This window comes from Calonectris borealis, chromosome 1 (assembly GCF_964195595.1).
Source record: "Calonectris borealis chromosome 1, bCalBor7.hap1.2, whole genome shotgun sequence".
Taxonomy (NCBI): Eukaryota; Metazoa; Chordata; class Aves; order Procellariiformes; family Procellariidae; genus Calonectris; species Calonectris borealis.
The window spans coordinates 25,167,864-25,191,476 of NC_134312.1; the positions used below are offsets into that span (position 1 = coordinate 25,167,864).

General features: G+C 36.6%; 1 protein-coding gene across 1 annotated transcript in view; it reads left to right on the plus strand.

Moving 5' to 3' along the window:
- WASL (WASP like actin nucleation promoting factor) overlaps positions 1-22,876 on the plus strand; it is a 50,481-nt gene extending 27,605 nt beyond the window's left edge. Inside the window, exons 3-11 of the mRNA XM_075146767.1 lie at positions 673-759; positions 1,297-1,393; positions 6,340-6,363; positions 11,376-11,544; positions 14,857-14,899; positions 15,296-15,449; positions 18,666-19,186; positions 20,310-20,418; positions 21,847-22,876. Of these exons, the coding sequence (XP_075002868.1) occupies positions 673-759; positions 1,297-1,393; positions 6,340-6,363; positions 11,376-11,544; positions 14,857-14,899; positions 15,296-15,449; positions 18,666-19,186; positions 20,310-20,418; positions 21,847-21,908 (1,266 nt within the window). The 3' untranslated portion in view covers positions 21,909-22,876. The remainder of the gene's footprint in view (positions 1-672; positions 760-1,296; positions 1,394-6,339; positions 6,364-11,375; positions 11,545-14,856; positions 14,900-15,295; positions 15,450-18,665; positions 19,187-20,309; positions 20,419-21,846) is intronic.
- Positions 22,877-23,613: the final 737 nt, after the last annotated feature.

Here is a 23,613-nt window from a genome sequence, read left to right on the forward strand (position 1 = left end):
CTAAGAGATCAAGTGTCCAAGATGTGTTTTCATAACAAAAATGATACTGAAAAGCGGAAGTCCTACTGACTTTGCTGAGACTTTGGAAAGCTTCCCATTATCTCTACAGCCAGGAACAGCTCGTTATCTGTCAGCATTCAGTGCTTGAAGTCTCTCAGATTTGTTCAGAATTGCCAGTTGACGCTGGCATTTGACTTTGTGATTTGGTCACTTGACTATTAGACTTAGTGAGAAACCTGTTCCTTGGGTGCTGAACTATAATGCCATTTAAATATATAAAACTTCTTTAAAAGTTGAGATTTTTGTTCCCTTTAAGTTAACTGTTTTCAAGTCAAACCTGAGATAGTAACAGGAGACTGGAAGTCTCCTTTATTGCTATTGCTTGTTATCACTGTATTCATATCACTGATCACTTACTGCTCCCAGTATCACTATTGCAGGATTGTAGAACTTAAAGGATGTTTTTTGAAAACATCCAGGAATTTGAACAGAACACAGTGACCTGATGGAATGGTCTTCCACAAGTTCCAGTATATTTTGATTTTGACTGAGCTCATTCATTGGGTAGATGCTTAACACCATGCAGCTTCCAACTCTTAATAGGTTCTATTGTGAAAGAAGTTAAACTCTGCAATTCATCTAAGTTTTTCAAAATCTTTTTCTTCTTTTCAGGATGGGAAATTATTGTGGGAGCAGGAGCTGTACAATAACTTTGTATATAATAGCCCTAGAGGATATTTTCATACCTTTGCTGGAGATGTGAGTCTCAACATCTTTGAATGCCTATTTTAAAATGCCTTTTATTTGAACAGTAGCATCTCTTAATATAACTGAGGTTTTTATTTCATTCTGTAAATTATTTATAAAAGTACAATATTACCTGTGTTCCTTGAAGCTTTTTAAGCTTATTTATAAAAGAATTTTTTTGCTATCTCAACTGGAAAACATAGGACAGAAGCATAAAATGCAGTTCTTTATTTTCAACTCCCTTTAATGAAATTACATTTTGACTTGGAGATGATGTTTGTGAAGTATCATGTATTCTTAAAGCACAAATTTTCCTCTCCCCCGTTTATTTCAAGCTACAAGATTTTGCTCAAATTTGTTAGCCAGAATCTCTAGAAACTTGATTAGTAGACAGACATTCCTAAGATAGAATGTTTCACTAAGACTTGGTTCCAAGTTTGTAGTGATGATTTTTTTCTGATTATACAATCAGAAGGTGTAAGAAGACATTTAAGAAAGCCTTTGAAACATCTTCTTAGTCATGGGTGGGGGAATATTAATGTTTTTCAGACATGTCAAGTTGGTCTTAATTTTGCTAATGAAGAAGAAGCTAAACTATTCCGCAAAACAGTAACAGATTTACTTGGACGACGGCAGAGAAAATCTGGTAAATATTCAAATTAATCTTAAATTCAGGCTTCTTTATGTTGTTTTGGGGGGAGGCAGGAAGCTACTTCTGTGTCTGAAAGCTACTAGAGGCACTACTGCCATGTTTATATGTAGAAGTAATTGTGTTATTAAAGCGTGCTTCTTTTCTCTATTGTGCAAAAATAATCTTTTTTTGAAATAACTTGGTGCTCCATGCTGTAAGTTTCCTTGTAAGCTGAGACTCCAAGGTTGTGGTGTTTGAAAATATAGATCAGGAGGAAGCAAAAATGGTAAGCTGTCAGTGGGAAAACCAGAAATCTTTCTGTAAGCTGTTTTCACATTTGACTAAAACCTCTTTTAGCTCTGGGCTGTTTATAACTGATTTGTTTAAATTCAGCCCGAGTGGGTTGTAACAAAGATTTTACCATCTGGTATGTTCAGTAGTTCATGTGAATGAATTTTTGGCATTGGTCCAGCATTTAGTAGCAAAATATCTTCTATTCAAAACTAGTGATCTTGGCAGAGGCCAAGAACAGAAGACATAATGTGCCTATACTGTCCTGTGCTGCTAAGGACAGTCTGAAGCACAGCATGCTTTTTGCCAGCTGCAAGATGCCTTAGGAACATGGTCAGTGTTTTAAAGGGAGCTCAGGCTTCCTACAGATCTTGTCTTGGTCCTTTTCCAGGGAGCCCATAAACAACTTGCCTGTCTGACAGCCATATGTCCATGAAGAATAAGGTGATATAAAACATAGGCTGTGAACACATGGATGTGCTGAGGCTTGCTGTAAGCTGTAGCATGGACTTGTGTTCAAGCTACAGGATGCGGTTTTGTAGCCCATTCTGGAATTGAATTGCACTGGCAATGCAGTGTAGACTAATGTAGAGGGAGGAAGCCTTCATCTTGGAGTGCCATCCTTACAAGTATTCTTGGGAACCATCTATATGTATTCACTTGGATTTCATTCAGGTATGGTGACTCAAGTGCAGAGTATTTGTTCCAGAAGCTTAAATGGCTTCTTTAAGATTCCCTCTGCTCAGAATTAGAATAAGTTTATAGGGTTTCATGAGAAGAAGTGGGGTCATTAAGAAGTGACATTAATAATGTTTCTTATACTTGTTGTGTAAAAGTAATTTTGCATCAGCTCACATCTCCTGTTACTGAAGTTTCACTCTTATTATGTGTCTAAAACACAGTGCTACAGTGCACAGACATGACTTTGCAGGAAATGTGTTTGCATTATTGGCCATAGCAAACTTTGTTTGAAAATAGTGGTTCAATCAAACCTCCCGCTCACAGGACCTCTGTCTTTCCACGTAGAGGTTTTTTTTTACAGGACCATGTAAGTTTTTCTTGAGCTTGGTTTGTGTGCTCAAACTCATCTTGTAGGATGAGCTTACTCCATACATTGTCTTTTAACAAACAAACAACTCCTTCTCCCCAAACACTTAAAACTTGAAGACAACTTTAATTAAAAACAAAACAAAACAAAAACCAAACACCCAAAAAACCCAGCACCAGAACAAAAAACTCCAAGTTTTTTTTTTCTTGTTAAGAGCTGCAAAGCAAGAATTGAAAACAATCATAGAGATTCCTTAGTCAAGCCACCAGATGGAGTTCTGTATTTGTCATTGATGCGACTGTATCTAATTGTGCTTCCAAAATAACAGGCTTTGCACTTGCCCAAGTCAAAGCTGATTTGCTGTTGGTGTTTATATATTTATTTATTTATATATACATGCTTATGTAAAACATACATTAATTTATACATAGATTTATCTATAACAAATGAGATATGAAAGTTGTATATTATTTATCATGTATATATAAATTGTGTGTGTGTATTCTAATGCATCTTAACTTCTCGAACACAGAGGTAATAGTCTGGTTTGATGCTTTTCTGTTTTAATGGGATTTTTACTCCCTTGCTTTCCAAAATATGTTTCATTTCATAGCAATGCCACCTGACATGCTTTCAGCTGAAATGAGTACTCGATGTGATCACTTAGCAGCCTGTTATACCATTCAGGGCTTGCTAGGAGACTTTTCCAGGGGTCTTATGGAAAGCTTATGTTGTTGGAAGGTAGCAAGAATAGCAGTTCTGGGTCATAAACTTGGTGCTGAGACTAGTACACAAAATACTAACAGCTGCAAGAAGAGGCAACAGTATTCTGCTCTTTCTCACTCGGCATGAAATGCACTCCAGTATACAGACAACTCCCGACTAAGTGCATCTGGAGTTCCAGAGAGGTGAAAGTTTGGCTCCAAATAGGGAATGTACAAAAGCTTGCATATGTACAAAATATCTAATAGAGAATAGAACGAGGGAGAAAGGCAGAGGAAGAATTATTGGTGCGTTGTCTTAATCTTTTTAAAATCAGGCTGGTTTTCAGCTAGCTAAATTCTGATTTGTTTTTTTTTAATTTTTTTTTTAAAGTCAATTAAATTTTTAACCTTAGGCTAGGAAGAAATTACTATAATTAGTTAATTTCTCTGGTAGACTTACTTAAATAATCCCTCCATTTATTTCTTGAACTAATCCCAAATAGTTCCCCTGGTAAGCAGGGTGAACATTGTTTCTCTTCTCAGTGTTTGTCGGCACAGTACATTCTCACTTCAGGTATTCTTGCACATAGCTACTATTAGTTTTGATTTTTATTATCTTGCCTCAGAAATGTTAATGTGTGTACACACACAAGTGTCCTTTTCACATGCTGAGCACTCAGCCATAAAAGGGCAGCAGAAGTTTGTAGAACAGAGCCTTGTTCTTAACGGCTTTTCTGAAGTAGGAGGCTTCTTGACTAATTTTTATGGATTGCTTATAGCTCATGGGTGGGAGCTCTGTTAGCCCTCTCTGAAGCTGCCTTTTTCCTCCACAAGCCTTTAGCTCCTGATGCCCTTCCTAACACACTTCATAAGCTTCAAGCTGGATACTTAATATGGAGAGCTTTTTTTTTTTTTTCTTCATCTTTGGTCACAGCTTTTGTTTTTGCTGCCTGGGAGACAAAAGCATCTCTGAAGTGCTCAGCTTCCATTGGATTCAAGTCTCAGCAGAGATCATTCTTGTTTCCAGGAATACTTACTGAAGGGAGCTGTGTTTTTTGGACATAGGCAGCTGGTGAAGTTGATCTGTTTTGGATCAGTAGGCATCTCCATTTTCAAAAAAGGAGAAATACACCACTCTCCAGTCAGGTTATCTGCACTTCAGTACAGGAGTTCGTATTTTCTAGTCAGAAGTGGGAACCACAGAAAAACAGATCTAGTATCTTTGGGCCACAAATTAATCTTTTATATACCCAGCAAAAAATACAGGAAGTATTTAAAATGTCTTGCTTTGTTTTCCGCTATCTTTTCTCTTGAACTCTTTCTTCTAATGAAAATTGTAATGGATTCTCATGATGTGGCCCAAGGCCGCTTAACACTTCTATGAATACCTCTGGCTTTTGCCAGCTTCCCATCCTGTGCCAAATGACTTGCAACAGTCCTGCACTCTCCTTTGCTGTCTCTGACTTGTTGAATAAAATCACATCAGTGGTTTCTTAAACTGAATATTCTAGGAAAAGAAAGCACAGTATTTGGCCAAAAAGCTTTTTTTTCCCTCCCCTCAGACCTGATATCTTTTGCTGAGGCTCCCTTGCAGAGGTTCTCCACCTCTGTGTCTAAAACTAGTATGCTGTGAGCTAAGAGGCAACTGTCTGTCTTTAGAAGGCTTGCTCAGCAAAAGTTGATTCTCAAGGTCGCTTTCCTCTGAAGGTTTGATGACCTTGACAAGTACTTTATTCCTACCTGAAGATCAGCTGACTTGCCTTGCACACTTAGGAGTGTAGATTTTCTAAATATTGCTAGGACAAGGTCAATACCATCTGTGGAGGCACCTTCTCCCTTCCCCTTATGTTTGTGTCTGGAAAAATATAATAAGTTAGCAGTTTTTCTGGGACTGGCTGAAAAGTGAAATGTCTGTTACAAATTCTTACTACAAAACTCTTGGGAGTCCCTGTTAGATTTCAGATACTCCAGATCTGAAAAGGAGGGATGTACAGCCTTCCTTATAGAGCCATGTTTTTTGGTGTGGTGAGGTGACAAACTGCTTGCCCATATGAGTACTACTAACTCCAAAATTCTTAACAGTGTGTGTGTAGGTACACAAATAGTGTGACTGTGTACTGGGGGTTTTGAAGGATGGTTGCAGGATAGGTAAATGTTATTTGTGGTAGGTTGCAGGGTAGGTAAATGTGGTGGATAGGAGTTAATAGTAAGTGAGGGAAATCTCCTTTAAAGGAGAATTTATTGTTATAGGCTGAGAGTACTGAGGTGTGAAATGTTTACAACTACATTTTAAATCACCAAGCCAAACTTTTCATGGTCTGTGAAACAGTTTGCCGCTGTGAATAGAATATCAGATAAGTACTAAGGAGATTTTAGTTCTGTTTCCATATTATTCAGTTACCTGCTGGGTAACATAGGTGAAGTGTCTTGCCCGTCTGTGTCCTATTTACTTTGCGTAAAACCAAAAATAATTATAATATATTTTAGGTTCCGTGGGAGACCATACTGTATAAAAGTGCTAATTATATTTCAAATAAAAATGAAGGAACAGTTTCATTCAGTGGACGTGAGAAAGCATAACGCTTCAAAAAATCTTGCTTTGATAGGTTGTACTAAAACAGCTGCTTTTTGAATATTTCACCTTACTTTGGAGTCAAAATGTCTGAAACCAACTCAGTAGCTATTTCCTTATGGTCCTACTCGGTTTGCTTGCTTGAAATCAGTGCTTATTATCTAAGATTGGGTTTTTATTGTTCTGTAATGCTTTGTTTCAACTGCACAACAAGTAGGCTTTAAGGATATTAATAGATTCTTAAGTTTGAGTTCAAGGTCATTGAAAGCTTCACTAGAAACTAAAATTTAGAATGAATTTTTCCTGTGATACCTATGAATAAATAGCTCTTTTTCTTTTTCAACAGAAAAAAGACGAGACCCACCAAATGGTAAGGTTTTTGCATGAATCACTGCATTTTTTTTTTTCCTACTGCTGTAATTTACTGTTTATGTATAGCTTTGTTTTGGACTTGTTCAGGGTAGTCATGTGGTGGCAAAAGCAGTAAACTCTTATTCTGGAGGCTAGTATATTTGTTTTGTTTCTGTTCTTTGGTATTTGTTTAGTTGTAGCTTGAAAGATTTGTGGCTTAGCTGGCATTTGTAAAGAATGTTTTTGGAGGAGCATATTTTGTTGCAAATAGGACAGAGGCCCTTCAGCTTAAACTGAGAAGAAAACTCTGTAGCTTGCATTTGCTGCTTGATCTTCAGAACATGAATATATAGGATCACTATACAGAAATGAATGCTGAAATTAGAAGTTAGCCTATTTGTCTAAAGGCAGGCATAATGATGACAGATTTCATAAAACATCCATAGAATTTCAATTTCAGTGTATCCGGCTAACGGTGTAACAGAGCCTTTCAGTCATATGTCATGTGTTTGTCAGTATTAAACTTTTTTTTGCATGAAGGATTGTTTGGATCTATTTGTCTCTCGGGAATACATCTCACCGGCATGAAGATACAGGTTCTTCAGGAGATCCTCTCATTACATTGATGGAAGGAGTCAAAACTATGTATCAATTTGATCCAAAAATTTTTTACCATTTATTTTAAAATCAAGTGAAAAATGCACATCAATGAACATCAAGTTTGGAGTCTTTGTGGTTCTGAATTCACACTGAAGTTCAAAAGTGATTTCTCTTGTGATACTCTGTTGATGATCCAGATCATAGGTCATATCACTGTATCCGTTAGTTTGCTGCTTTAGCAAGGGTATAGTCAACTGATCATTTGAGGTACCCTTATGGCCTGAGGAAGTAGTCTTAAATTTATAATAACCAAGACATCCAAGCATCTTGGTAGGTCACCAAAATAGGTAATCCTTAACTAATCCTGAATTACGGAAACTACTGATATCTTTTATATCCAAATAAAGCCTCCCTCCCCCTCCCCCCGCCCGCCCCCCGCTGTGGAATACTTCTCAAAAAAATTACTCTTTATTTTCCATAAATATTAAGTTTTGAGGAAGTTCAGGCAATCATCAGTTTAGACGAGGCATTTTTAGTATCGATTCCTTCAACTGGGACTGGGTTGTTTAGTTTTGAAACAATCACGTAATACCATTCATGATCATCTTACCAGCTTTTCTGAGCTTTCAGAAGGTTTTAACTCTTCTGCCTCTTGAGCAACATTTGTTTCTGCTCACCTACACAGTGCATCCCTCATAGCAATATCTGCAGAGCAGACGGGAAGGAATACAGCAGTGGTGACTGTGTAGTGCCACCTACCACAAAAAATATAGCCTTTATCGCTAAATGTTACCAACAGTAACATAAACAATTTGTTTGTCTAGTTTGCTGTTGTGATTGGAATAAGATTTAAGAAAACTAAACCTGTAAAAACTAAGCCTGCAAAAACTTTTGTGCTTAAAATAATCTCCATAATTCATCCCGTAAGGCCTCAGGCAACAACATTTTTTTGAGAAAAATACTCGCATACTAAACTTGCATTCATTGGTCCCGTGCCTTTATCCTGAATATTCTGTAGAAGATACAGGTTTATGCCCAATGTTTCAGGTTTATAATCACTAGTCAAAGATCTGAGCATCTCTGCTTTTTAGTAAACTGTTTCACTGAGACATCCACATACTCTTTCACAACCTGTCCATTTTCCTTTTCTGGTTCTGTCAAATTCTATAATGCCTGGCTTCTCTGCTGGCAAAGAGTTAGGTGTGGTCATGCCCTCTGTAGTCAGGGTATGAATTATAGCCTCAGGTGGTTATACTCTCACAGACTCTGCATTTCAGTATTTGGAATTCGGACTAGAGCAGATATATACTGTCAGCATGTAACTGGAAAAAAAAAACATGTTGTAGGATCAGCTAATTTCTGTTTTACTCTCCATATGCAGTGAAATTCTATTGGGGGAAAAAAAAAATGGAATACCTGCTTTTTTGTACTGGGTATCAATGCATAATTAACCTTTAAAACTGAAAAACAAGAACAGTCACATTTCTGTACTCACATGATCCATGCTTGAAATACTGCGGGGAATTTTGTTTTAGTGGGGCTTGTTTGTCTGGATTTTCTGCATACGTTGAAGCTGCATGGAAAAAACACTCTGTCTTTTCATATGACGTTTTCAATGGTACGGATTTAAGATTTTTTTTTTTTTTTTTTTTGTAGAATTGCAGGATTAAAATCAAATTGGCATTAACAGTTATGTAAAATGTATTAGTCTGTAATTTCCTGGGATTTATGTTCTACTCATTTGTAATAGCTAGGTCTCTTTATGCAAATAAAGAAGAGTTATTGTGGTTGAATTGACCTCTTAGTGAAGTTCTGGATGAAATAAGGATTTGTCAGAGAATTAGGTTTTGAGGGAATCTTTAGGAACCATGCGGCAGAATTTTGTTTCAGATGTTAACTAGAACAGTTTGCATTTATTGTAGCGCTGTCTGTAGTCTGGGACAGATGCCTAGAGAGGTTCTAAATAAAATACAAAGAATTTCATAGAATTAACATTTCAACATGTTCTGTACTACATTTTCTGGAGCCCCTTCTGAAGATGTCACAGATGTTGGTAACAGTGGATGCTTAAGGCCACTCTACTGTCAGGTACTTCCTAATGATGAGCTCTATATGCCGCTCTCATCTTCATTTCTTGAGCTATCTACATCTGATGGGGAAGGTGCATGTCTTATGATGGGAAAAATTTTACTGGATATAAATATGGCAGTTCTAGAAGAGTACAATTCTTTCCAAGGTTCTTTAATCCCTCATGGACATCTAAGGTCTAAACCTGACGGTAAGAAAAATTTTAATCCGTAAGAGTTTACTGTGATCTGTGGTATGAATATTATTAATATCAAGGAATTAGTATCAGGCTATCAGTCCTTAATTTCAGCTGAGCTGAATAAAACTTCAATTTGCAAATGGCTGCTGCATTACATGGTTAAAACCTTGTGTGGTTACTTTAGGATTTTACATGCAAAAATGTGTAATTTCAAAGACTGTTAGGAATTGTGAGAAGAATATAAAGAACCTCCTAGAAGTGCTAAGGTACATGTTTCTTTTTGAACCTCAATATAGCTTTTGAAATTACAAATATCACTGTAATGGTGAGAAAATATAATAGGTGATTAAAGTGAAAATGAACTCTTACAGTATTTTTTATTTTGTTTTTGAATCTAATGAAATTAAGACTAACTTTCAATTAATCCTGAAGATTCACTTAACTCCACTTGTTAAGTTTTGGGTTGATAATATTTGGCAATTAGTGAATTAATGCTAACTTTAAGTGTAACTTTAAGAGTGCAGGTTGTTTTACTTGGTTGTATGGGTCAATTTGGTTTTTGGTATTCTCAAAGGACAGTTGTCTACATCATAACATTTCTAGATCAAAGCATTTCTGCTTAGCAGAAAACACTTCAGAAATTCTTCCTGCAGTTTCAATGCAGTTTCAGATCTTGTCCTTTAAGACTCCTACAGAAACGTAGGAGTTGTCATATGGTTTTAGATGAGTTTTGTCTAGCCCAGTGTCGTGTTTCTGTTCTTGTTTCTTGTTCTGGCCAGTACTAGGCTTCCCACTGAGGTGTTAAACGCCAAATGACAGCTATGTTATCTATTGTATTGTCTCTTTCTTCTTTCTGATTTGGACTTTAGACTGTGAAACCTAAGGCTTGTTGGTCCTTTCAGAATGCTTAGGAGAACTTTGAATTATCCACACAAAATGAAGTTACGAAAAAATAATTTCAAAATAAGGTTCAGATTTATCAAAGTCTAACTAGACATTTTTATCATCTGCCCAGTAAGACTGGATGTATGACTCTTATTTTAGTTGATTTGCTAAACATTGGATAGTAACTCACAGCGGAGTGGAGGATGCTTTTCAAACTGTTTCTGGCCAAACTGATCTTAAATTGACTGCTTAGTTTCAGTTTTGGAAGAATGAGGTTACTTACCCTTTTTGCAGGTTTCTTTAAAAATACGCATATACGTGTGTGTGTATATATGTATGAAAAATGGATAAACTGTCTCTTAGTATTTAAATACTACTATCACTTACTTATGTCAAGGGTTCTCTTCTGTCAAAACTAAAAAACCTGAGTGGAAAACATGCTAGGAATATCTATTTGCTAGTATTTACAAGTAATATAATACTAAAATGCTAAAATTGGCAGGAGTATAGTTCAGATGCATTTTAAATAACGAGAGTAGTAATTCAGAATTGTTTACAATGAAGAACAAGGTTTGAGAACATAATTCATAATTTGAGTGTTTAATTTCTATTTCTGGTGCTGTTTTTACTGTCACTGCTCTTCAAGCTTTGTTTCTTATCTGGGACTTTAATTTATTTTGCAAACTTGTCGAAGAGTAAGAAATAAGAAATCCTGAATAGTTCCACAGATACTGTCATATATTTGAGACAATAGTGTGTCCAGAGCAGCCTTCCGAAGTTCTTGTGATGTTCTAGTTCTCTGTGCGAGGGCAGAAAGCATTCCCACTTGGGGCTTATTAAGAGCAAGTTCCCTCTCCTTTAAGATCAGTTTACTGTGCTGCCAAGGTAATGGTGTGCTGGGTGTTACTGTGTATGGCACTCACTTCTTTAATCTTGTCTAGGATTGTAGGTATGCTGTACCTTAATGTGGCTCTTTCCATTGTTCTGTGCCCATGAAAGCTCTTCTGTTTAGAATTAATTTCTTTGCCAACGTTGCAAAAATCAAATTCTAGTTTAGAAAATTTTTCTGCCACTGCTGTGGTCTAGCAACGTTGTGGGAGGGGTTCTTCAGCAAATAACTTAGTTTATGTTTCTGACATCCAGAACCCAGCCAGATGCATGTGGCATGTAGAACTATGGCTACAGTACAAGTATTGTGCCACTCAAAAAAAAAAAGTTTGTAGGTTATATATGGCTTTGTTGAAACACGATAGTAAAAATCCTGTACTTTACCTTCACAGGCCCAAATCTACCAATGGCAACTGTTGATATCAAAAACCCAGAAATCACAACTAACAGATTTTATACTCCACAAGTCAACAATATTTCATATGCCAAAGAAAAGAAGAAAGGAAAAACTAAAAAGAGAAGACTGACAAAGGCAGATATTGGAACACCATCTAATTTCCAGTAAGGACTTTTTTGGGTTTGAGTTTGGGTTTTGGTGGGTTTTTTTTCTTTTTCTTTTCCTTTTTTTTTTTGTGTGTGTGTGTGTCAATTACTATTGCAAATGCTCCAGACTTGAATGTGTGACTGTTGTGTGTAACCTGAACTACAGTGAATGCTAGCTGGAATGCTGTGGGGTTTGAAAGCAAGTTAGTTTATACACAGGTGAGGACTTTACCACAACTGTAAACAAAAAGTAACTTGCTATCCTAAAATAGTTTAGAAAACAATTTAGCTGCATAAAATGTCTTATTGAAGTAGTCAGCTCAGTGCAGACTCATATTTAGCCTCAATGGTCAACTCTTTAACACTGTTATTCTTACAGCTGTGCCTGCTTAGCTGTGCTTCCTCATACAAAACATACAGGCGGGTCCTGACTTGTCATAACAGCAGAAATGACATAGCCATATTTTTATCTCTAGCTTTCTGTTTACAAACTTACTTATTCTGGTATATGGGCTAGTACCCATCTCTTGTGATGAAAGTACAGCATGCATGTATACACCTCTTAGGAATGGGTTGGTTTTTTCTAATATTGTTTCTTATTTATCTTCAAGCTTTTAGAATAGTTACGATGTATCATTTTAAGCTTCACTTTCATGAAACTTGGGTTTGGTCAGTTTACTGAATTAATTATTGTTTTCTTGAAGTATAGTTTGGTATTTTAATCTTCTGCCTTTTAAAATAAGTGTACTTTATTTGCTAAAGCGACAGGAATTTAAAGAGCTTGAGTTAGTTACTGGAAGGATCAGTTTCTGTGAAGTATTAGAAAACCAGTGTGAGGTTTACATGCCAAGTGAATGTCTTGTTCTTTTGAACCATTATTTTGCATCACTTCCACTGACATGCCTTCCCAGAATAAAAAGCCATAAAAGTAATGCTGGTATTACCAGTTACAGTATTGTTACTGCACAGTGTTTTGAGAGAGTGCTCTGTAGAATGGGATAGTGGACAGAAAGTAAAAGGAGAGATGGGTTAAAAGCTTCCCTAACCAGACTGTGCTTAGGCAATTCAGACATCAACCACGTTCTTTCTGATCTGAATATCAGTGAAGTGCTGCATCTGTTAATGTCACTTAAACTGAAAAATGCAGAAAAGAAGGAAGAGTGAAAGAAAGAAAATTGAATAGTGATTGGTAGCTGGTCACTGTTGTAGCTCTACTGATGCAGACTTCAGCATATGCAGACAAAATTGCAAATAATGATTTGCATTAGTGTGTCTTATCTCTGATCAGAATTTGTGGAAAGGTTTGTACAGCAGCGCAGATGTAAAATTAGTTCGAGACTTTGTTTATGTCTGTCAGGTTCTGACCATTGCAAAGCACTATGTGCACTCATAAAATATTAAAAGAGACCTAGAAAAGCTGAGAATAAGATGATAAAATATTTAATGAAATTCAAACAAAAGATATGTTCCCCTATCATTAAATGTAACATTAAATTGTAAGTGGTGAACCTTTGCAAAAGAAGATTGAAAGCCTATTTTGTTCAGCTTAAAGTCTAGTTAAGTTTCCTGTAGAGTGCAGCTAAGTGTCATTTTACTGTGTAAGATACTTTAATCGCTGGTTTTGTACAAACATATAGGAATTGGTGTTTGGTATTGTTAGGCAAATATGCCAGTAGGGTAACTTGTATGTAACTTGAGCTGTGATACTGTGTCTGTCACTGTTTGTTTATGCTGGATCAAAGTTGCAATCAGTAGATAGAATTTTTAAATGCCTTCTGTTAGACAGATGTGGACTTTAAGTGTTCTGAGAAAAAAAGAGATCAGACTATACTTAACATTAATATAACTTCTTGCTGTATGCATTGTTTTAAATAACATAAGAGTTGCAGTTACCTGGTAAGTATGCATTTTCATTGAGAAGACCTCTGAAAACAATGTGTTACAGTCAATGTGTACAAGTAACTTACTTTACTCTGAAGGATGAAAAATAAATGAGAAATAATGCTAACACTACTCCATATAAACTTTGATATCAATTAAGTACACTAAGCTCTGAATCGTATGCTCACAACTTCTTAAAAGGGCATAATGAATTGCACAGATATGCAGAGATACATGGGTAAGATTGTATTTGCTGGTAAATTTGTCAACTTTCATATGCCAATTAATACATTACAACTGGATATGAGACTATGTATTAGGAAATGTGTGTCTAATTTATGTGAAGCAAGCTCTAGCTTAACATCCAGAATTCTGTAACCAATAAATCATCCTATATTTTGGTAGCGAAAGGCATTTAAATATTTAGGCAAAACAGAAGGCTTCCCTTTTTTGCCTTGTCTGTAGCATAATGTCATTTTTAAACCAGATTTTTTACTTCTTCCCCCTCAAACTGGGTAGTTAACTAATCATAGTTATACCAAGACCAAAATTGATCATTGAGCTTCAGTAATCTCGTGAAGAAAACTTGTGCTGTTGGTGGTACTAACAGACCCAAGCAAGAATACAAGGTTGTGCTAGGCACTGTATAAGGACAGCGAAACAGTCCTTGTAATTTAACAAGCTTAGTCTAGACTGTGTTGGCTACTAATGGCTTACCTGGTATTTTTAAAACTCTGAATTGGACTTCCTGAAGACTGCATTGTGTTTCTGGAACTGGCCATTGGCAAAAAGAAACCCAAAACATGGAGTGCTGGTAACATGGTTCTGTCTTCTATAGCCAACAGCAGTTGCATGAAGTAGCTTGGAGGGGCACAAACTCTTCAGCCTTTTTAGCTGATTATAGCATCACATCAAATAATACTTCAGTAGCCATATGAAATGGCTACCAGAAGCCTAGGAAGATGGCAACTGAAAACAGTCCTGACTTTTCTTTGAAAGAAGGAATGGGAGAAGGGTGATGAGAGAACAAACAGCGATGGTAGGGAGGAGGAGGTTTTCCAGCTGCTTGACACTCAAGACCTTGGCAGTATCTTGAGGTCCAGTTACTATATAAAGACCAAACTCCTCCCTTGATCTCTGTGCAGTCCTTCCATCACCATCCATAGGCACCACAGGGTGGCATGGAGCCTTCATGTTTTGCCACAGACCATAACCTAAGGGGGGAAAATAACTTCTCCACTTGGTCTTTTTGACTCAAGACAAAAAGTGGGAGTAAAGGAAGTTTTACTATTCCGTTCTCAAATGGGGCATTGAGAAGTAAGAATTGCATAATGTCTTATAAGCCTGGAGGTAGAAGCTGATAGTAATCTCTAGTTATCTTGGTGTCCTGTTATTTTAGTTAACAAGGTCCTTTTTATGCTGATTAAATGGACTTTTCTGCTTTTTTAGACACATTGGACATGTTGGTTGGGATCCAAACACAGGTTTTGATGTAAGTAATTCAATAAATTATTCAAGACATTGAATAATTAAAAGCTTTAGAGGCTTTTTAATGTAAGTTGTGAAAATTGGCATTAAATAAACTTAACTGTACATCAGAATAGTTAGAAGTTGTGATTTTATAATATGATCCAAACTTAGAGGGATGTTGGAGTAGAAGGGAATAGAAGAGATCTGGGATTGAGGGGAAAACATGCAAAACTTAAGTTTTTGTGCAAGGTACTTACCTCTCCTAAGATAGTCCTTTCTGACTGAAAAGTCACCCCAGAGACATGTTCTTGGCCTTTTAACTACACGCTTCGTGGTTTTTTTTTTTCCCCAATACAAATGATATTTTTAAAAATTCTTCTATTTCAAGCTATTTAAAACTAATGTATCTGACTTGCAGGTGAACAACTTAGACCCAGAACTGAAAAACCTGTTTGATCTGTGTGGAATTTCAGAGGCTCAACTAAAAGACAAAGAAACTTCAAAGGTCATATATGATTTCATTGAAAAAACAGGAGGTGTGGAAGCTGTTAAAAATGAACTGCGCAGACAAGGTGGGATTCTTTTTATTTCCATGTAAAAATTAGCAGGGTGGTTTTTGCCTTGAGGATTAGAATAGAAACTGTTGATGATGAGCAATTTTTGATTCTCTTCTCTGGACTTCATGTCACCGCAGTTGCATTGGATTTCATAATGTTTCTGTAAACCATACGCTATGTAAAAATGTTCATGCACGACCCATGAGAGTTGCCTAACAAATAAGGATCTTATCTATGTCAGTTAAGTAATTTCCAGTAACACTTAGTCTGACTGTAAAGCTATGCAGTACATTCCATGTAGATTTTTCAGACCGTGTATCTTGCATATTTATTTTATAATCTTAATCTTATAAATAAACTAAAATCTTAGAAGAAATATTGCTGTTATCAGTTATAGTAGTAGCACACGTCTGACAGGTGTATGTGTGGTGCCCATTTACCCTGGCAGCACTGTGTAATGAACCTTGCAACAGCTAGAGGCCTGCAGATTTTATATGAATATTTAAAAAAGAAAAAAAGCTTTTTTCTAATTTAAAGTTAAAAGTACTAGTTTTGAGCAGGCTTCTGCTGCAGTAAAATTCTCAAATAAGTCATTTCCTGCCTAACCTTTAAATGTGATCTCAGCTGATGCATTATCTAGTGGAACACAGCAAGTCTAAAAATTACACTGCCAATGTCAAACTTTCAAAATATTTGCCTAGAACACTTCTCAAGAGAAATAGGATATAAATGCCATTGAAATTATAGCAGTTTGAAACTAGTGAATAAATTGTTCGAGTGACTGAAGAGATACAGATTCAGGGTACAATGACTTGTTACATTTATTCCTTAGGTCCCCCACGGTGGAGTGGTATGTATTTAAGCTGGCATCTAAGCATATGCTTCAAAGTATTCATGCTGCTGTGTGATTTCCTTCCTAGCTGAGAAACCTTAGTCTACATCTGGTTGACTGCAATACTAAAAATTATAATCAAACTTCTTAGTTAAATTGCAAGCAAAATTTCAGTTATGATTTTTTTTTCTCAGTAAGAAATCTGTCAGTTTCTTTATATAATCGTAACTCTGTTTAAATGTTTACAGAGTTGTTGATCCTAGACTGCTGACCATAAAATTGGATTGAGAAGACTTGCCTTGGAGTCTTTTGACTAGCTTAAAATACTTTAAAAATGCCTGGTTTTCTATTATGTATGTGTTAACTTCAAGTTACGGCCACTTGCATGTATGCAATTGAAAGAAAAGCTGTCTCATCTTTAACGTGCATGATAATAATCTACCTCTGTGCTTTTTGATAGAGGTAGATAAAATATTCCAGTATTTCAGTGGTTTTATCCGCAATTATGTTATTTGATGTGTAGGCTTGACTGCTGTTTGAAGTGTTCTTTCTCAACTGAAACACGTTTTTCTGTGTTTTCTTGCAAGAATTTCTGTGCTTATGTATTCACCCTGCCAGAATGCTGACTAGAGAGTGGCAGACATGTTGTTTTACTCAGATAGAAGTTACTTTCTTGTTTTTCCTGCCCGTTCCCTAGTACTGTTGGTTGTGTTTTTTCAATGACAGTACCATCAATAGAAGATTTTACGTACCTTTTTTTGTTAATAGCCATGTATTTTCCTGCTTTGTTTGTACCATCTGTTTGGGGGGGGAAGGGAGAGAGTATGAGGTAATGGTGCTCCCTCCTTGCTCCTCCTCCCTCATTTCACTCCAGCTGAGTGCAGACAAGCCTTAAAAAACTGCTGAACTCTATTTCCACAGATTGGATGTGGCATATCTCTCTATATACGGCGCAAATAAAACCTTTTCCCACAGGAAAACTTAAACCTTGTGTTCAAAGTCTACAGACACTACAGACTCCGGGGCATGACCATGTTATATATCTTTTCAGTAATGCAGAAGAACTGTCTGTAGTGCTTGCTGAGTAAGTTATATTTGAAAACACTGGCCTCCAATGGCCGAAAAGGAAACTACGGTCATGTCAGGCAAAAAGTAGTGGGATTTTTTTTTAATCAGGAAAGTTGATAGCATGTCTCTTGCAAAATATATGAAGTTTGAGAGGGGATTCTTCCCGTGTTGTTCTTTTGAAGAGATGGAAAAAAAACAGAGCAGTTTATGGAATTTAGGAACGTAATTTTAGGAAGGATATGTTTCTCTAAGATGAGCAGGGAAAGAGGCACTGAAGCACTAGTGTCTCCTGCTTCCTCAGAATCCCTTTTTTGGGGATGTTCTCTCTCTACTCCAGTGCAGACAGCCTACTTTCTCAGCATGTAACAGGAAGGAGATAATAGAAGAGGTAAAGAAGTATCTTCTTGAATCTAATACCCTTTTCGCTATCAAAGCATGTGAAATCAAATGTGAATTTTCTTAGTTGTGTGACGGAACCTGGATTATTGAGTAGTTACGTGCAACAACCACACAGCCTGAAGTACCATAAGCCATTAGATGCTTAATGGAAGAGGAAACGAAACGGTGCTATTTAAAATGCCATTAGCAGAGCAAGTACGTTTCCAGGCCTCTTCATATAGAAATGATCCTGTGCATTGAGGTTGTTTGGAGCCCTGAAGTTGTTTCCTTTCTACAGGCTCTGCCACAAAGATATAGTTGGAACTAATTTTCAGTAAAAGGGACTAAGAGTCAGTTTATGCTGCATCGTAATGCATTAGTAGGTTTTTTGTTACTAGAAGATGATGCTTCAAAAAATATTTGCCTCTGTAATTCCCTAATAAAATAATAGATAGATTATAAAGTGAAAACTCTGTATTTCATTTTAAGTGTATTTTCTAAAACCTCTTTCTCTTGCCTTCTGTCCTAGCTCAACAAAATTTTAGAGGATTCTTTTGAAATTTTTCTGCATTTTGTCATGAGAAATTGAAACACTAACTTAAGATACGCTTGGATTATGAAGAAAATTACTACCATTAGGACCAAACCAAAATTAATGACCAAGCTTGTTTTGTGACTTTAGTCTTTTTACGTATTGCACTTGTTTCCTGCAGTGTTGATTCTTTTACAAAATAGACGACAGACATAGTGGCTATATTCAGCTTGGTTTGCATTCGTATAAATATAGCTTGTATTCAGCTATATTCAACTTAATTCAGAATTGGTAAAATTTGCACAGGCACAGAGATCCTTGCAAAAGGCAAGGCAAAGCCTTTTTTCTTTTTCTGCTAGTCTCTGAACGACTTAGGGGTATTGAGTAGCATGTAATTGTAAATTGTTTTGTTTCATTTCAGCTCCACCTCCACCACCACCGTGCAGAGGAGGACCCCCTCCACCTCCACCACCACCTCCCCACAGCTCGGGCCCTCCTCCTCCCCCTGCTAGGGGCCGAGGGGCACCACCTCCACCTCCTTCAAGAGCTCCCACAGCAGCACCTCCACCCCCACCTCCATCTAGACCTGGTGCCACAGTGCCCCCACCTCCTCCAAACAGGATGTATCCTCCGCCACCACCAGTGCATTCATCATCTGCACCATCCGGCCCTCCTCCACCGCCACCACCACCGGCAAGTGGGTCATCTGTTCCTCCACCACCTCCTCCTCCTCCACCCCCTCCTGGTCCTCCTCCACCACCAGGCCTTCCTTCAGAGGTCGATCACCAGCTTCCAGTTCCTGCAGGAAACAAAGCAGCACTCTTGGATCAAATCAGAGAAGGAGCTCAGTTAAAGAAAGTAGAACAGAACAGTCGACCAGTGTCCTGCTCAGGAAGAGATGCACTGTTAGACCAGATACGACAGGGTATACAGCTGAAATCAGTGAGTAGAAGCTGTTTCTCATGTATGTTCCCTTGGGACTTGCAAATGACTACAGTATTGCAGTGTGAACTGTAACTTGTGGCTCTATTTCGGGCTGGATCATAACGTTTAGAGGTTTTGAAGTGATGCTTTAAATAGTAGTACTGAGAAAATGCTTAGAATGCATATTTGCTGTAGATGAGTATTGGTGCATGAAATCATCCTTGTTTCAAACTCATTTCTCACTTTTCAGTAAAGCTTTAAGCATAAATCTTACAATGACAATACCACAGTATCATGACTGTAAAGAACTTTTGCAAGAACTATGAAAGATTGCTGGTCTCCTGAATACTTCAGTAAAATTGTCTACACAACTGCAGGGGATGAGTTCAGCAGTAATGGTAGTGGAAGGCAAATGTTAGATTTCCCCCCCGCCCATCTTAAAGTGGACCTGTGCTCTGCAAACAGTGAGGCTTTTAAGAGGGTGGCTGCCTGTGTCTGGAGAAGTGCCGCCCATGAGGGGTGCCTCTGCTGTTCCTGCTGCAGCTCAGGCTATTACTATTACTATTTCTTCTTGATCTCACTGAATATCTTCAAAATAATTTTGCCTGTAGATACTTTTTTTTTTTTGCCACTCTTCTGCACTTGAGGCTTCTGATGTAAAAAGTGTGAGGGCATGTTAATATTTATTTGCCATTACAGGTATGCAGTATCAAAGTCTGTTACTTTCAGAAGGGATTATCAACCCAAAGCAGACCTGATTAACAAACCCAAAAAAGAAAAAATATTTTGTGGTATATGCCAAGGATAAAATAAATAATGATTATGCAGCCATACAAGTCATGCCTGTACAACCATATTAAGAACCTTTCCTTTAGCTGAGTGCTTCATGATATTCAGAGCTGAAATATTTCATTTTGAGTATGAAATGCTCATACTAGAGTTGTGTTATATGGCAAAAGAGAAATGGTTGACTTTTTTATAAATTAAAACTTAGCTTGATCTTGAGCTAAAGAAACAAACAGCAGTTTCACTCTTCCTTCTGGCTGAAATAAACTCATTAATCTTATAAGGAAGTTTGTCTCGGAACACACAGGTTCTGTTTTGCTAGTTGCATCTTTCTAATGTCTCCTTTTTTTCCAAGGTATCTGATGGTCAGGAGAGTGCACCACCTACACCTGCACCCACCTCAGGAATTGTGGGTGCATTAATGGAAGTTATGCAGAAAAGGAGCAAAGCCATTCATTCTTCAGGTGAGTCTGATGGAATTTTTCTGACTTCATGGTGTCAGGTTTTCAAGAGTTAACACTTCTATTCAACATAAAATATTGTTGGAAAAAAGCATGAATTTCAGCGTATAGTCCAATACAGAATGCTCTAGGCAGACCCCTAACGATGGGTTGAATGGTTACTTCGTGCTACTTTGAATTACTGGTGTATAGTAGTTTGCTGTAATACTAGAATTAAAAATTACCAATCAAGGTTAATATCCTTATAAAGACTTTTTTTTTTTTTACAACTGACTTTTATTTTTATCCACTAGATGTCTGATGAAATAAGTTGTCAAAATATTTTGGAAGGAATGTTTTTAATGCTTTCTGTTTATAGAAGCCAAAGCTCTTGCAAAGATTCATGCTCTTAAAACTGTGGCTTCCAGTGTGCTTTGGATGCCACCTGCTGGATAATAATCAGGTAACTAGTGTTACTTGACTAGTCCCGTGCTAGTACTGAATCTGCTTTTCACACTTCAGTGCTTGGAAAAAATAAGGCTGCAAAAGGATTTGCATTTCTCAAATACCAGCTTGTAATAAATGCAGTTCAGTAGCTGCAGTGCAGCTCTTTGTTTACATCTCTTCTGTTTAGGCTTTGAAAAATTTTTCTTCCAGAGCTTGCCTTGATACCAAAACTGCACTTGTAGTCTGCAGACCGTTTGACTAAGTGCAATATCATTTGTTGATTTGCTGCCCTGTGTATTAATCTCCAATTTTGATACTTTACATAAATTAAATACTAGAAAGGTGCTAAATACAGCATTGTCCTAAAGAAGGAAATGCTGTTGCCTAACAAATAAGTAGTTTAATTTTGACAGGCTACAATTTTTAAATTACGATACGTATAAAAATAGTGGAAGGCTGAATAAAGTTAACAACAAACATTGATGTTGAAGTTGATGTGCATTACACAACTTAGAATATTCCAGTAACCACAGCGGACTTTAGCTCACAAAATTTTTATCTGCTTGTACAGTAAACAGAAATCCCATTATGTAGTAAACCTGGGGAAGCAGTTTTTAGGTTTCAGAAATTAATCTGTCCTTGAAGTTTAAAACCCAATCTGGAGCAAGGGGGCCATTCTCACATTCTCTAAGAAAGAGTAATAAGTAGTAAGTGTTAAATGAGAACTTCTGATTCTTTTTCTCATAGCAGAGAATTTTCTGGGGAAAGGAGTGAGAAAGGAAACAAATTAGATTTAACTTTCAGCCAGTATCTATCTAAACTGAATGTCACGTCTAGAAATCTTAAAATATTAATTATTAAAATACTTTAAAATATTACCGAATGTGTTGTCATGACCTCCTTGAACTGATTGTTTTGTTTTCAGAAAGTTGTGGGGAAAATCAATAATATTTTTGTTATATTAATTCGGTGCATGCAAGTGACTTGGTTTTTTTTGTCTTACAGATGAAGATGAGGATGAAGATGATGAAGAAGACTTTGAGGATGATGACGAATGGGATGATTGATCATATATTATTATATATATATATTTTTTAAGGTGAATGATATACTAAACACTACTTTCTGTCTATGGATTCTGTAAAATTATCATGTAAATGTTCTACCAATTTGCTGTATATTTTTGTTGCCTTTTGCTTTTTTATTAATCTGTGCAATACCTCATTTAATCTGTAAAGGTTTGTCATAATCCTCTACAAAGCTACTCCCTGTTAATGTGTGCAAGTTTACACCTGGATGATCATGTACATGTGAATACTTTCCATTCCATCAATAAGGGAGTTTAAATGTAATATGTGAGACTGACAAAAACCTTAATGTAATTTAGTTATAATGCAAGAAGGAAAACACTATTTTCATACCCTACTTTTTCTGTATCTAAATTTTCTTATTAAAACCTAGTATAGCACTATGTTCTTTAAGTGATGCAGCTCTTAGTTTATTTAGCCCCTTCATTTCGAATGCAATGCTACATGAATGTTGAGGCTGGTTTATATTATTGCATGGTTTCAAATACATCACAACATTGCAGTTCAAATCTTAGCAGTATGTTTTACATAAAACAAAATCACTGCAAAAATGCACAGCTAGTTGTGAAGATTACCTTGCCCTAACTGTAGCAATACTGACTGCTATTGAACAGCAGTAGTAATTAAATCCTTCAATTAGGGAACTCTCTGTGTGAAGTTAAACAGGGTGGCTTTACATTGTAATACTGGTAAAGGCATCTTTGATGAAGACAAGTTCAGTCTTCTTTTTTTTTTCCTTCCCAGCTCTTACTTTCAGAATGAAGAAGTGTAAATTACTGGGGGCTATACTGGAGGCTGGCAATTGCTACAGTTTGATTTATTTTTAAAATCAATTTTATGTGGTTTTCAGGCTGAAGGGCTGCGTTTAATGCTTGCTTCAATAATGTTTAATTACTTTTTAAAATTTGTAGGACATTGGTGTACTAATAAAGTAAACATAAGTGGTATTACTTTGCAGTCTTTGCGTTATGGTACACAACAAATACTGAAACACCAATCCTACATCCATAAAGTTGGAAAGCCATTAACTCAGAATATACACTTTGAATAAGTACTGAATTTTATGGCAATATTCTGTCTTCATATGTTGGCTTTAAGACCAAGGGTTATGATGAAGATCAAGAACCCGATTCACAAGAATAGTATTTGAGTAAGTGGACGGAAAATGGGATTCTTATTTCACAGCTTGCCACATTTATATAAGTTGTACTTTGTAGTGCAGTAAACATTGGCATATCTGCCTATTACAAAATACTAATCTATGCTATGTGGGTATTTAATATCTGCAGCATTAATTACTGTACTTACTGTAACTTTCAGGTAGAAAATCTTTTTTAAAGATTTTTTAAAGATAACATTATCTGACATGGAATGTTTAGTTAAAGTCAGTCATATTTGGAGCGTAGTTAATGCATAGTGTCCTGGGTCTTTGACTGTAGTCAAGCTATCAAACTAAATTTAAGTTATCGGAGTTGTATTGACTGAAACCCAGTGTTGACCTGATCTTGACAGGCTGGACCTGCATGATACGGCTTGGATTTCTAACCCAGTTATAACATAGTCTTTAGAGAATTAATTTAGTCATGTGAGAAGAAAGGAAAGTTGCTGAAAAGTAGTGGGAGAGGTAAGGTTGTAGTTAAATTATTCAGAGGATGCTAACTTCCTTCCAAGAGTAATTTAAGCA